Below are 14,279 nucleotides of genomic sequence, written 5' to 3'. Positions count from 1 at the left end.
TTTGTTTTTATTATTTCACTTTAGTTATATCAGCCTTTCCCATTTGCCTTATACTCTCAAAATGCACTCAGTTTCTTTCCTCTTCCACCCTAGTTCAAGTTCCAGCTGCCCTAATGTTCATATTTTTATGAACCTGTTTCCTCTTGATGTAGATATCTCTGCCCATAGCTACATACTCAGGCCTCTTGGGAATTCAAAATGCCAAAAAGGATTTCATCGTTATAAAGAAACTACTACCAGGGACAAAGTAATTATCTGGCCAATAGAGTTAACACTGATCCATTATCTACATTTTGATTTTTATCAAAGCACATTGTATTGATGGTGTGAATTTGTAAGAGGGCTAATTGTACTTAGGGATAGCGGCTGTGGCAAAGTTTTATAGAACCATTCCCCCTGGAGCATAAGCTCAGAATGAGTTTTTTGGAACAGATGATGGTTTTTTCCAGCTCTAAAATTTCTTCTTCCATCTGGTTTCTCATCATTACATTAGCATATACTTCATAGTTGTCTCCATTCATATATAAGTAATCCCTTGGGAGTAAAATTTGTGTGAACAGACTATAGAATAACTTTAACCCAACTCGGTTTTTAATTATCTATAGAATTGTCTGTCACAAATCTTACTTGTAGTTACTGGCTATCTTAAGTCATTTCTAAAGCACAGAAAGCAGTAGGAGAATATCTAAACCAAAACAAATACTTCTGTCCTCTTAACAGAATGAAAAACCATCCTAAAAATTTAAAAATAAATAAATAAATAAAAAAGAAGCAGACATAGGCAACATAGTTAAAGCATATGATCTGCACCAATCTGGGTACCAATGTTGTCTATCCTTAGCAAAGGGACAGAGAAGAGACAGAAGAACAGTAGATTAGTTCAAACATTGAGATGCTTGATGGATCTAATTCAGGGCTTAATACTCTGTTTGGAGGTACCACAAATTCTCAACACACCAGATATATGCTTATTAAAACCACTTGCAGTAATAAATCCCAAAGCCATATAGAATGATTTTGGACTTTCCAAACTACTGTTTCCCACCACTAGCACAGATAATCACATTTGATTGTTTTAATTTTTTTATAGAGTTTCTTTCAATACTTTTTTTCCACAGAAGATATTCTTTTAGGGTATCATTATCTAAAAATCTGACTTACCATGTTACAAAGGGAGGTAGAGATCTAAGATTATTAAATTAATTAAGGTTCTGTGGCATGGTCAAAGGCTATGAAATGGGGAAATTGCATTATTTAATTATAGTCTTTTCATTGATCTGTCTTTTAACACTGAACATGGAAAGTGGAATTTCACTAGGAAGGAGAGAAAAAATGGAGATTTATGGTTTGAAGAATCTTTTGGAAGATATGTTCAAAGGATCAGGAGTGGAACAATGGAAAGTAAAAATTCAAAGACCACAATTTTGACTATTCATTATTTTTAAAAGTCAAGATCAAGCAATATCTTGCCTTTTTTAAAAAAAATATATGTCTATTTAGATTTTTATATGATTCCTTACCTCAGAGTTTAGAAAAATAGTCTTCTTCTCTCACAAAACTGTCAATGTAAGTAACAAAAATTGAAAGTAATTAAATTATTTTACAACAAAATGTAAAGTTTAAGCAAACAAAAACAAAAACAACTGTTAGCCTTTCCTCTGCTTTTTGGAGTAAATTACGATAGATTAGTATGATCACTAAATGTAGAAGAAATGATAGACACCAATAAATATTCTTTATGACTGTTGTTTCTTCTTTTTAAAATATTAACAATATATAAGTAAGTGTCATTTGAAGATAATACTTAAATTGGGACTAAAAATCATAATAAAGTAGCTATATCACAGTAGAACTATAGGAAAAGTGATTGAGGTATTCATTTTTAATATTGTTATGCCTTCAATTTAAGGCCATTGGCAGAAATTCATTTCCGAATATAAGAAAGCCTGATATCACCAAGGTAGAGCTTTTAAAAGATGTTCATGGCAAAAAAGATCTTATCATTCGATTAGTAGTTCATGATATTGATCAAGAAGATTCAGAAAGAAACATACAAGAGGTACCAGTTTTTGAAGAAGATGAAATTGTTTTAGGAGAGATTGTTGCACAAGGAAAATGCATAGGAGAACCATTTGAAGATCAAGTGGAAGAAGAAGTGGAGGAAGTTGTGAAGCCAGTAGAAGGCAAAGTCATTTCTCCCAAGCCAACAGTAAGCAAGAGCAGCCTGAAAAAAATTTTGTCACTAAGCAGATGTTGTCAGCCTACAACCAGTGCATATATTGAAAGTACTGAAGCAACCTCACACCAGATAATAGAATCTGAAGAGACAGAAGTTAAAAGAGCTGTTGCTGAGCTTCACATGAACACAACCACCACGACTGAAACAGATTATTCTTGGCAGAAGAAGCCACGGTATAAGGTAAGTGAGAAATATGATTCAGTGCCTAGAAAGGGTAGACAGTTTCACAAATTCTGTCCAAATATGTACCTTGATTAGGCAGAAAGAAATACAAAGTAGATTTAATCTCCTCCTAAGCCTAGTGATATTTGTAGTATAAGAGAAATAATTAACAGATACAGTCATTAATTTCAACTGAGGGAAAGCAAATAATGGAAAGAAACCTAGATTAGTTAGAAGCCTATGGAAAACAGAAAATTTAAACCAGTCAAGAGAAATGTATTCTAATTATTTAAAACAATAGATTCTAGCTCTTTTGTATTTTGGCTGGTGGACACTTCTTGAACACTGAGTGTGGAAGGCCTCAGGCCATTAGGATGGAACCAGAGGTTGGAGGTTGGCTTAGGTAGGAGGAGGTAAAATAAGATCCACAGAAATTAAGATTTTTGGGTTTGAGTTCTGATTCTTACTTAATAGCTAAGTGACCCTTAGACAAGTTGTAAAACCAACTTTTTTCTTAAAATTTTCTTAGCTAATTTTCCCAAATGTGACAAGTTAATCAAAATATTTTAAATATCATCCTTACAATCAGCACATAAGCTCCACTATCATCATGGTGAACAGTTCTTGTTATTGATTCTGAACCCTCAGATGGTGTTGCTGAGCCACAATGAGTCTCTGCGTTTGGCCCAGTCCAGAAATATGTACCATAACATGATTTTGGTGACTATATGATTTAGGATTTTCTGATGAGACAATTCTCTTGATTATCAATTTAATGTGATTGCCAGGTTAACATAAAAGCTGAGATGAACCAGAGAAAAAGAACAGAGATATAACTGATCAACTCAGAAGCACACATGACTTCCCAACAAATAGATTAGAGTCAGTGTTAAGATGATTGCCCTGGCAAGCTCCTGAATTGACCAGAGTTATCTCTGTCTTCTTCTTTTTTAAGTCAGTAAAATATGATTTAAAATATTTTATAAAGTTTGGAAGTGGAAAATTGTATTCTTCAAACATTGTACCAGGTTCATGTTTAAAATCTATTCAAAACCCAATATTATAATTTAGATATCTTCACTGAGTCATTCAAAAGAATTATAATGGAAGAGACATTTTCATTAGAATTATAGGGTTCATCCATCTTTTAAGTAATCTCTAAAACTTTTTCATTAAGGTGCAGATTAGACTGCAACAAATGCCAATAAAATGAGAAAGCCAAATTCAACTTTGTGTAATGCTTGATTTTCACTTTTCCAGAAAGAAGAAAGGAGTCTTGTTACTGAACCAACACATTACCGCATACACAGAATTATGAGTTCCTCTTCATATAACCAAGATCTCATTTCATCTGCCAGGTACTTAAAGCAGTACAAATATAGAAATCTGAGATGAAAGTAGGGCTTATGGGAAGAATCAGGCCCTTACTAGAACTGTAATTGAGGAAGTATTCAGCTTTAGACCTTCTCTCACTTGTCATTTTTCCCTCCCTTGGCTTCCTATGGATCATTTGTAAGTCTCTCCTTGCTAACTCCTCCCCCATTTTAAGTTACCTGGCCTCCACTTTCTTGTTTTGAGATCTGCTTTTCAGTGGTATCAGTGTCTTGGATCAAGTATTTGCTAATGTGTTAGGGTATTTTTTAACCAGAGAGATAGGCACTGGGTCAGCAATGGAATATGAACTATCATCAAAAAAGGGTTCCTGCTCAGCTCTCTTGAGTAAGCTAAATGGTTCTAGTGTATAACACTGCCTTTAGAAGAATCCAAAGGGAGCGAAAAATGTAAGTTGGAACATTTAGCGATGAATTCTGGAAAACAGTAGAGTTTGATGTGGGCCTGTAAGGATGAATAACATTTAAATCACTAAAATGACTTTAACACAGCTCTGAAAATCAAAGATCTGCTCAAATCAAACGAACATTTAGTCAATAAAAAGCCAAAACCAAAATGGTAAAAAAAATTCTGTGGACTTTAACTTGCTCTTACCCAATCTCCTCCCAGCATGGCACAGCACAGTTGAAAGAAAGAAACCCAATTTCCATTTGCCACTCTATGGCAGAAAAAGCAAAGTAGAACTTTTTTTGCAATGTTCTGGATTGTTTGTGGACTGCCTGAGGAAATTATTTTTGTCTCACCTGAGTACAAGCTCAAATAGGCAATGGTGGCGTAATTTGTGTCTAAGCCTGGAAACCACAGAAGGTACTTGATGTGTGCCACAATGCATGAAAACTACAGGGAGACTGCAGAACCACAAACACTTGGGCAAGAGATTATGGGAAAAGAAATACAATTCAATATCTAAGGCCCTAAGAAGAAGTACAGTAAGACTCTTCGGAAAATTAAGTAATTTAAAAGCAGCTCAGGAAAATTGGGGGGAAAAACACACACGTACGCACGCACGCGTGCGCGCGTGTGCTCAGGAAGACATGTCCAGAAAAAGACCCTAGAGGACCTTAAAGCTCCACTTCAGACTGTTCCCAAAGCATAGGGATTCACTAGTTAGTGATAGTTTTCCCACCAATCTGTGAAAACTGGAAGATGTGGCTGTTTTTCTATTTGGATACTGTAATTTTAACAAAGTATTACTAGGCATACAAAGAAAGAGAGAAATATGGCTCATTCAAAGGGAAAAAACATCTTCAGAAAATGTCCCTGAAAAAACACATAAATTACATGAGAAATACTTTAAAATAACCATCTTAAATATGTTCAAGAATTATAATAAAGCACAGACAAAGAACTAAGGAAATCAGTAAAAACAATATATGAACAAAATTAGAATATTAGCAAAAAGATAGAAATTATAAAAAAGAACCGAACAGAAATTTTGGAGCTAAAAAATCCAATAACTAAATTGAAAAACTTATTGGAGAGGTTCAACAGTAAATTTAGACAGACAGAAGAAAAAATCAGTTAACTTGAACACAAGTCATTTGAAATTATCAAGTCTGAGGACCAAAAGGAATAAAATACTATGGAAAATGAACAGAATCTAATGGACTTTTGACACACCATCAAATAAACCAATATAGGCATTATGTAATTCCCAGTAGAAGAGACTGTGAAAGGAACAGAGATTATATGAGGAAATAATGACTGAAAACTTTCTAGATTTGAAGACTGATGTATATATATATAAAAGTATAAGAAGCTCAACAAACTCTAAGAAGGATAAACATAAAAATATTACACCAATATATATTATAATCAGATTGTCAGAAGACAAAGGGAGAATCTTAAAAGCAGAAAGAGAAAGGTGACCTATCATGTACAAAGTAGTACAACAAGATCATCTGTGGATTTCTCAGCAGAAATCTTTTAGGCCAAGAGTCAGTGGGATGATATATTTAAAAAGCTGAAAGAAAAAAAATAATAATGTCAAACAAGAACTCTACATTTATTAAAAATCTCTTTCAAAAATGAGAGAAAAATTAAGACATTGGAATGTATTGGAAGACAAAAAATTAAAAGCTGAGGGCATTCATTAATGTTAGACATGGCCTACAAGAAATGTGAAATAATGTTCTGCTAGTTGAAACAAATAATCCAGATGGTAACTCAAAGTGATATGAAAGTATAAAGTTCTCTAGTAAAGGTAAATACATAAAAAAATAAGAAAATAGTATGACCATGGTTTTGATTTATAACTTCACTTTTTATTTTCTACAGTACATAAAAAACAAATGCATAAAACATAGATTATAAATCTATGTTGATGGGTACAAAATATATAAAGAAATAGTTTGGGACCTCAATAATATAAAGGGTATGGGGGCAGATCTATAAAGAAGTAGAGTTGCTGTATGCTATTAAAGTCAACTTGGTATCATTTTTAAAAATATTGTCATAACTTTAGGATGTTATATGTATACAATCCCTGTGGCAACCACAAAGAAAATATCTGTAGAATATAGATAAAAGGAAATGAGAAGGGAATCAAAATGTGTCACTAAAAATCATCAACTACACATGAAGGAAGATGGTAGTGGAGGAAATGAGGGAGAAGAAAGCTATAAGACACAGAAAATAAGTAACAAAATGGCAAAAGCAAGTTCTTCCCCATCAGTAATTACTTAAAGTGTAAATGGATTAAACAGTTAAATCAAAAGACATACAAAGACAAAATGGATTTAAAAAACAGGATCCAAGTATGTTTTCCACAAGATATTCACTTTAAATCTAAGGACACATATAGGTTGGAAATGAAAAAATGGAAAAAGACCCACCCATGCAAATAGAAACCAAAAGAGAACAGGTGTAGCTATACTTATATGAGAAAAAAAAAATAGAATTTAAGTGAAAAATTGTTAGAAGAGAAAAAGGACAGTAATAATAATAAAAGGGTCAATTTACCAAGAATATATAACAATTATAAAAATAAACAGATGGCCCCTAACTTATGATGGTTCAACTTATCATTTTAAGTGTATTAAGTGCACTTTTGACTTATGGTATTTTCAACTTATGATAGTTTTGTCAGAATGTAACCCCATCATAAGCTGAGTGGCATGTGTATGCACCAAGCATCACAGCTCCAAAGCATATAGAACAAATTCTGTCAGAATTGAAGGGGAAAATAGAAAACTCTATAATAATAATAGGAGACTTCAATAGATCAGTTTCAATACTGGAGAACAATCCAACAAAATACCAGTAAGGAAACGTAAGATGTGAAGAACACTATAAACCTATTGGGCCTTAAAGACATATAGACAACACTCCACCCAACAATAGCATCACACAGTTTTCTCAAGTGCACATGGAACATTCTTCAGGAATACCCTATCTCATGCCACAAAATGAGTGAATAAATTTAAAAAATTTGAAATCATACAAAGTATTTTTTCCTCTAACAGTGGAATGAAACTAGAAATTAGTAACAGAAGGAACACCTAAAAATTCACAAATATGTGGAAATTAAATGACACACTCTTAACTATGGGGGTCAAAGAAGAAACCATAGAAGAAATTAGAAAATATTTGAGATAAACAAAAGTGAAAACATAACATGCCAAAACTTATGGGATACAGCAAAAGCAGTGTTGAGAGAAATTTAGAGTTGTAAATTTTTTATTGAAAAAAGATCTTATACCAACAACCCAACTTTATACCATAAAAAACTAGAAAAGAGCACACCAAATTTAAAGCTAGCAGAAGGAGGGAAATAATAAAGATTAGACTAACAATAAACAAAATAGACAATAGAAAAACAAAGCAGAAAATCAATAATAACAAGAGTTGACCTTTCAAAAAGATCAACAAAATTGACATTTAGCTAAACTGCCAAAGAAAAGATGATTCAAATAACTAAAATTATAAACTAAAGAGGGGACATTGAAACTGATTTTACAGAAATAAAAAAGTATTGTAAGAGTACTATGAACAATTGCATGCCAACAAATTCGATAACCTGGATGAAATGAGTAAATTCCTAGAAATGCACAACTTGCTAAGACTGAATCATGATGAATTAGAAAAATCTGAATGTATCTATAACTAGTAAGGATATTGAATTGATAATCTAAAACCTCCTAACAAAAAAAGCTAGGACCAGATAGCTTGACTGGTGGATTCTAGCATATTTTTTAAAAAAATTAGTACCAATTCTCAAACTCCAAAAAAATGAAGAGGAAGGGAATGCTTTCAAACTCTGAAGGCCAGCATTACCTTGATACCAAATCCATACAAAGACCCTGCAACAAAACTACAGACCAATATCTCTGTTGAATATTGATGCAAAATTTTTCAACAAAATGCTGGCAAATCAAATTCAGCAGCATGTTAAAAGGTTTATACACCATGACCAAGTGGGATTTATCCCAACAATGCAGGGGAGTTTCAGCACACAAAAAACAATAATGTGATATACCACATTAACAGAGTGAAGGGGTAACACACACACACACACACACACTCACTCACTCATCTCGATTGATGCAGAAAAGCCATTTGACAAAGTGCATCAACTTTTCATGATAGTATCATTCAAATGAGGAGTAGAAGGAAGCTACCTCAACATAGTTAAGGCCATATATGAAAAATCTACAGTTAACATTGGCCTTACTGGTGAAGTAGTGAAGACTTTTCCTCTAAGATCAGAAACAACAGCAATAACAAAATATGTTCAGTTTTACCACTTCTCCTCAAAATAGTACTGGAAATTCTAGCCAGAAAAATTAGACAAGAAAAAAGAAATGAAAGACATCAAATTGGAAGCGTAAAAGTAAAATAATATCTGTATAAAAGTATGAAACCTTAAAGAAACTTAAAAAAAAATCTTGTTAGAACTGATAAAAGAATTCAGTAAAGTTGTGGAATACAAAATCAATATGGAAAAACCAGTTACATGTCTATATACCTACAATGAACAATATAAAAGGGAAATTTTAAAAAGTTTAAAACAAACAGAATAAAATACTTAGAAATAAACATAACCAACAATGTGAAAAACTTTTATGGTAAAAACTACAAAATATTCCTGTAAGAAATTAAAGAGGACCCAAGTAAGTGGAAATACATGTCATGTTCATCAACTGGAAAATTTAATATTGTTAAGATGCCAATACTACCAAAAATGAGCTACAGATTAAATGGAATGCCTATCCAAATACCAACAATATTTTTTGCAGAAATAGACAAATTCATCCTAAACTACATTGGAAACTCAAGGGACCCTTAATAGCCAAACCAGTCTTTAAAAAAGAACAAAGTTGGGTGTCTCTCACTTCCTGATTCTAAAACTTACTGCAAAGTCACAGTAATCAAAATAGTGTGATACTCAGTATTACTTGATTTTGAAAACTAGTTTTATAAAATTAAAATCAGATATCCACAGGGGATGATATTTGATTCAGAATGTTGCAACATTTCCTCTTCTTCATAATTCTATTCATAGCATTCATCACTTCCTTGTTTCTTAGGCTGTAAATAAAGGGGTTTAGCAGGGGTATTATAATTGTGTAGAACAGTGAATACATTTTATCCTGGTATTTATCTCGGCCAGACCCAGGACGTACATACATGAAGAAGAGTGTGCCATAGAACAAGGAGACAGAGAGGAGATGGGAACAGCATGTGGAGAAGGCTTTGCTCCTGCCTTTCTCAGGCTTCTTTTTCAGGATGGCATAGAGCACACGAGTATAAGAAACTATGATGGTCATAAAAGTAAAAGCCTGTATAAGGGCCGGCCCGGTGGCGCACTGCTACAGTGCTCCGCTTGGGAGCGCTCCCGCCGAGGGTTCGGATCCCACATACAGACCGGTTCCCACTCACTGGCTGAGCGAGGTGCGGGCGCAACGCCGAGGGTTGCGATCCTGTTGCCGGTCCCAGTCTGGTACGGGCGCGACACTGAGGGTTGCGATCCGTTGCCGGACACGAAAAAAGACAAAAAGGAAAAAAAAAATAGTGTGATACTGATATAAAGACAGATTTATAGGCCAATGTGATGAAATAAACAGCCCAGAAATAAACTCTTGCATATACAGTCAAATGATTTTTGACAAGGGTGCCAAGACCTTCTAATGGGGAAGTGACCCACTTTTCAATAAATGGTGTTGGGAAAAATAGATATCCATGTGAAAAAATGTGAAGTTTTCTACCTTTACCTTACAACATACGCAAAAATAACTCAAAGTGGATCAGAGATCAAAACATAAGTGCTAAAACTCTACAATTCTTATAAGAGGACATAGGAGAAAAGCTTCACAACATTGGATTTGGCAATGATTTTTTGGTTATGACACCAAAAGCACAGGCAAGAAAAGAAAAAAATAGATAAATTGTATGTCATCAAAATTAAAAACTTCTGTGCTTCAAAGGACACTATCAAAAGAGTGAAAAGTCAATCTATGGAATGGAAGAAAATATTTGGAAATCATATATCTCATAAAGGATTTTTATCCAGAATATGTAAACAACTGTGGCTCAACAACAACAAAAACAAAAAACCTGATTAAAAACTGTGCAAAGGACTTGAATTGACAGTTCTCCAAAGATATACAAATGGCTAATAATCATGTGAAAAGATGTCCAACATTACTAATAGAGAAATGCAAACCAAAATCATGAGATACTTTAAACCTATTAGGATAGTTGTTATCAAAGAGAGAGAGAGAGAATGAGAGAGAGGAAGAAAGAAAATAACAAGTGTTGGTAAGGATACAGAAAAATTGGAACTCATGTACATTGATGGTGAGAATTTAAAATGGTGCAATGGACACTGTTGAAAGCAATATAGGGGGTTCTTGAAAAATTAAACACATAATTACCACATGATCTAGAAATTTCAGTTCTGGGTATATACCTAAAAGAACTGAAAGCAGGGACTGGAACAGATATTTGTACAGTCCTGTTCACACAAGTATTATTCACATAACTTGCATCTGTTCACAGAAGTATTATTCACATAGACAAACAGTGTAAGCAACCCAAGTTTCCAAAATGTGTTATATACATTTAATGGAATATTTTTCAGCCTTAAAAAGGAAGGGAATTCTGACACATGCTACAACATACACCTTGATGATATTGTGTTAATTGGAATGTCAATCACAAAAAGACAAATATCACATGAAGTCCTGAGAGTAGTCAAATTCATAGACACAGAAAGAATAGTGGTTTCAGGGGATGAGGAGAGAAGGAAATAAGGTGTTAGTGTTTAATGGCTACAGAGTTTCAGTTGGGGAAGATGAAAAGGTTCTAGAGATGGATAGTGGTGATGGCTGCACAACAGTGTGAATGTACTTCAAGCTATAGAACTGTGTGCTTAAAAATGGTTAGGATGGTAAATTTTATGTCTATTTAACTAAAATTTATGAAGTGGGGAAAAAAGTCAATTTAGAAATCATTTTCATTTGATTTGGTATCTCAGTGATATACTATTCCAGGTTTACTCCCATATGAGGAATGACTGATTATTGTTTCACTTACCCAGTAATTCATTTATTAAATGCACAGAAAATAATGTTCTTTTTCTTTTGTTTTAGTGAGGCTGACGATTGTAATACAGATCCAAGGGCTAAAATATTAGAAGGTTGGAATCTTTTTTCTTAACTTAGAGAGTATTCAAAAGGAACTTTGTTTATTACTTTGATATTTTTTAGTTATCAAGCTTAAAGTTAGTGTTTTTTGGTTTCTTGTGAGTAAATTTACTTTTAGAAAGTGATTCAGTACTATATCACTCAAGTGTTAAAATCAGCCAAATACTTTGCTTTATTGTTATAAAGATTTCATTAATGATTTTGGTATCAAAAATATGTTGTGGTATTATGAATTTACATTTACCATGTTCCTGTGAGAAATATCCACAAAATAAGGCTGTATTGTAATGATATTTTATATCTGGATCACCCAAGCTACTAGAATTTAATAATTTCTTTTATGCTCCTTTTGTTATGTTTAGCTCTACTAAAATGTGCAAAAAGCCTTTTAAAGCAGAACTTATTTGCTCAGATTAAAATCTGGCTAAAATGGGCCTCATTTTCTTTTTTTAAATCTCTGTTAGTACTGACTCCTTAGAACATTTGTTAGGGTTTTTTGGTCTTCTATTTGTTGAGACCTCAGAAGATCAATGTGGTTCTGACAATGACAGCATGTACAAGAGGTAAAGTATCATGTTTACTATAAAGTGGCCTTGAATAACAGCACATACAAAAGGTAAAGTGTCATTTTTACTATAAAGTCACCAAGGTTTATCATGACTATTTCAAACTTGCAACACACTTCAAAAAACATATTCTCTGAACTTGGATGTGGAAATCATTTTCACTAAGATAATCCATAGAATAGCAGTAAGTATGCCAGAATTCCAAGCACATACTATAACCAGTAGGTGTCAAAATAATCACTGGTATGATTTCTGAGTTGTGGAATCATAGGCTGTTAGGCTCGGACAGAGACTGCTCAATACAACTCTCCTGATTTTATAGATGAGGAAACACAAGCAGTAACTTGTCCAACATCACTCTGAGTCAAAAATAGAGTTCAGTCCGGTTCCCAAGTCTACTGCCCCTAAATTCAGTATTTTGTTTTGTCTTATCCAACTTTGTTGTGATGATCATTCTTCAGTAATATTGCAGTTGTCCAATTTGGTCATTTATTTATTCATTCATTCAAAGATTTGCTGAGCATCTCCTTTGTATTCTAAAATCCCATGTGTGAACAAGACTGACAAAGTCCTCACTCTCATGGAATTTATATTTCAACTTGGGGTGGGGTGTCAAAGAGTAAGGACATAAGCAACATAACTCCACACATTGGTAAGTAAAACAAAATCCCATGTCATTGCAATGGCTTACAAAATCCTACATCATCTGAGCATCATTCTCAACCCCTATTATTTCTCTAACTTTCTACTTTCTTTCTCTTTCTTGCTCCTGCACTCCAGCCTCCCTGTCCTCCTGATGTTCCTCATACATTACAGGCATTCAGTGTCTTTTCATTTGCTGCTCCTCCTATAGGGCTCTTCCCCTTGCATCTGCATTGCTCATTCCTCACCTTCAGATCTTTGCTTAAGTGCCACTTTATCTACATTGGCCCAAGATATAATTCAGAGAGCAATTGCTTGTGTTGGCTCTTGATCAGTACATGTGTATAAAATGTATAGTTTTTACATATATGGCATCTCATTGTATCCCCTTGTGAGACAGGCAGAAAGGATAGTCTCATTCCCATTCTACATATGAGACAACTGAGAATCAGAGAAGTTAGATTTTATTTGCCAACGTTCACACAGCTCTAAGCAGTGAAATTAAGACTCAAACACAGGTTTCCTGACTCCCCAGCAGGTTAGTTGCCTCCCTAGTAGTGGGTCTTTGTGAAACTTCTCTCACACTGTCACTTCTATCTCATTGGCTGAATTTCTTTCTCTGATATTTGACCTCTCCTGGAACTCAGGCAACTTTTAATTCCATAGCAATTCTACCAGATTGTCCTTAGGTATTACCTCAAAGCTCTCCGGAGCCTCACTAGAAGTAACTATTTCATAATATCAGCACTTTCCTCTTTATTCTAATATCTGCTTTTAATTAGGTATGGACAAAGAGTGTTAGAGCTGGAAGGGCCCTTCGGAATCATCCACAGGGTAATCCTCATTTAACAGGTCGACAAACAGGCCCATGGAGATTGTATGGTTGTGCACAGATGTGTAGCTGCTAATTTACAGAGCCTGCCTCTCCTGTTACATTACACTTTATGTTGTGTAATTTCTAAGTGAAGCGCTAAGACATGCCCTAGCATTCTAGGGCTCTCGCCTATTTCAGCCTTGTGCCCATTGTCTACATGCTAAAAATAAAAATTTCTTCTATCTGCTCAAATTCTATGATTTTTTGGTAGAAAAGAAGTAATAAGATCAAATTTGTGTCAACAAAAATATATGCCTCAGAAAAAGACTATTTTCCTTTTTTACCTCTACAGAAAATTCTCAGGGACAAAAGGCAGAAAATGCAAACAGTGTTAAGGTAAATATTTTTCAGTAGTCTTTAACTGGTACACACTAGGGTCCAATTGGGAATAGACTAGTTTTCAAAGTCCAGTGAGGGACTGTGTGGTGCGATTTGAGAGACATCAGGAAGCATTCCCCTGTTCACAATTCCTTCACCCCCAGATCTCTTCCCCTGAGGTCTGTCCCTGGTATGTAAAAATCCCTCAGTCAAAATTTTCACATTAGTGTTAAGTCAGCATTCCTTGTTAAAGTGCATAGGGTGAGTAACTGATTTTCCCTAGCACGTAAGTACAATTCCATTCATTAGCTCTGTTACTCCAGTCTCTGGAGGAAAGCCCAGAGGGAGTGAGTCACTTGACCCTATCTGAGGTGGGGTAGACCCAAGTAAGGGATTTTGGAGAGGTAGGGAGGGAACAGAAACTTCAAAGGCGGGGGGGG

The 14,279-nt window shown here is 34.4% G+C and overlaps 1 protein-coding gene across 1 annotated transcript in view; it reads left to right on the top strand.

Moving 5' to 3' along the window:
* The window catches only part of FSIP2 (fibrous sheath interacting protein 2), a 95,959-nt gene that overhangs the window by 76,642 nt on the left and 5,038 nt on the right, over nt 1–14,279 (top strand). Inside the window, exons 19-22 of the mRNA XM_008573347.1 lie at nt 1,910–2,419; nt 3,662–3,759; nt 11,386–11,432; nt 13,814–13,857. Coding sequence (XP_008571569.1) covers nt 1,910–2,419; nt 3,662–3,759; nt 11,386–11,432; nt 13,814–13,857 — 699 coding nt within the window. The remainder of the gene's footprint in view (nt 1–1,909; nt 2,420–3,661; nt 3,760–11,385; nt 11,433–13,813; nt 13,858–14,279) is intronic.

Source organism: Galeopterus variegatus, unplaced genomic scaffold, assembly GCF_000696425.1.
Source record: "Galeopterus variegatus unplaced genomic scaffold, G_variegatus-3.0.2 Scaffold907, whole genome shotgun sequence".
NCBI lineage: Eukaryota > Metazoa > Chordata > Mammalia > Dermoptera > Cynocephalidae > Galeopterus > Galeopterus variegatus.
Note: the sequence above shows the minus strand (reverse complement) of the source record. Positions and strands in the feature narration are given on the sequence as shown.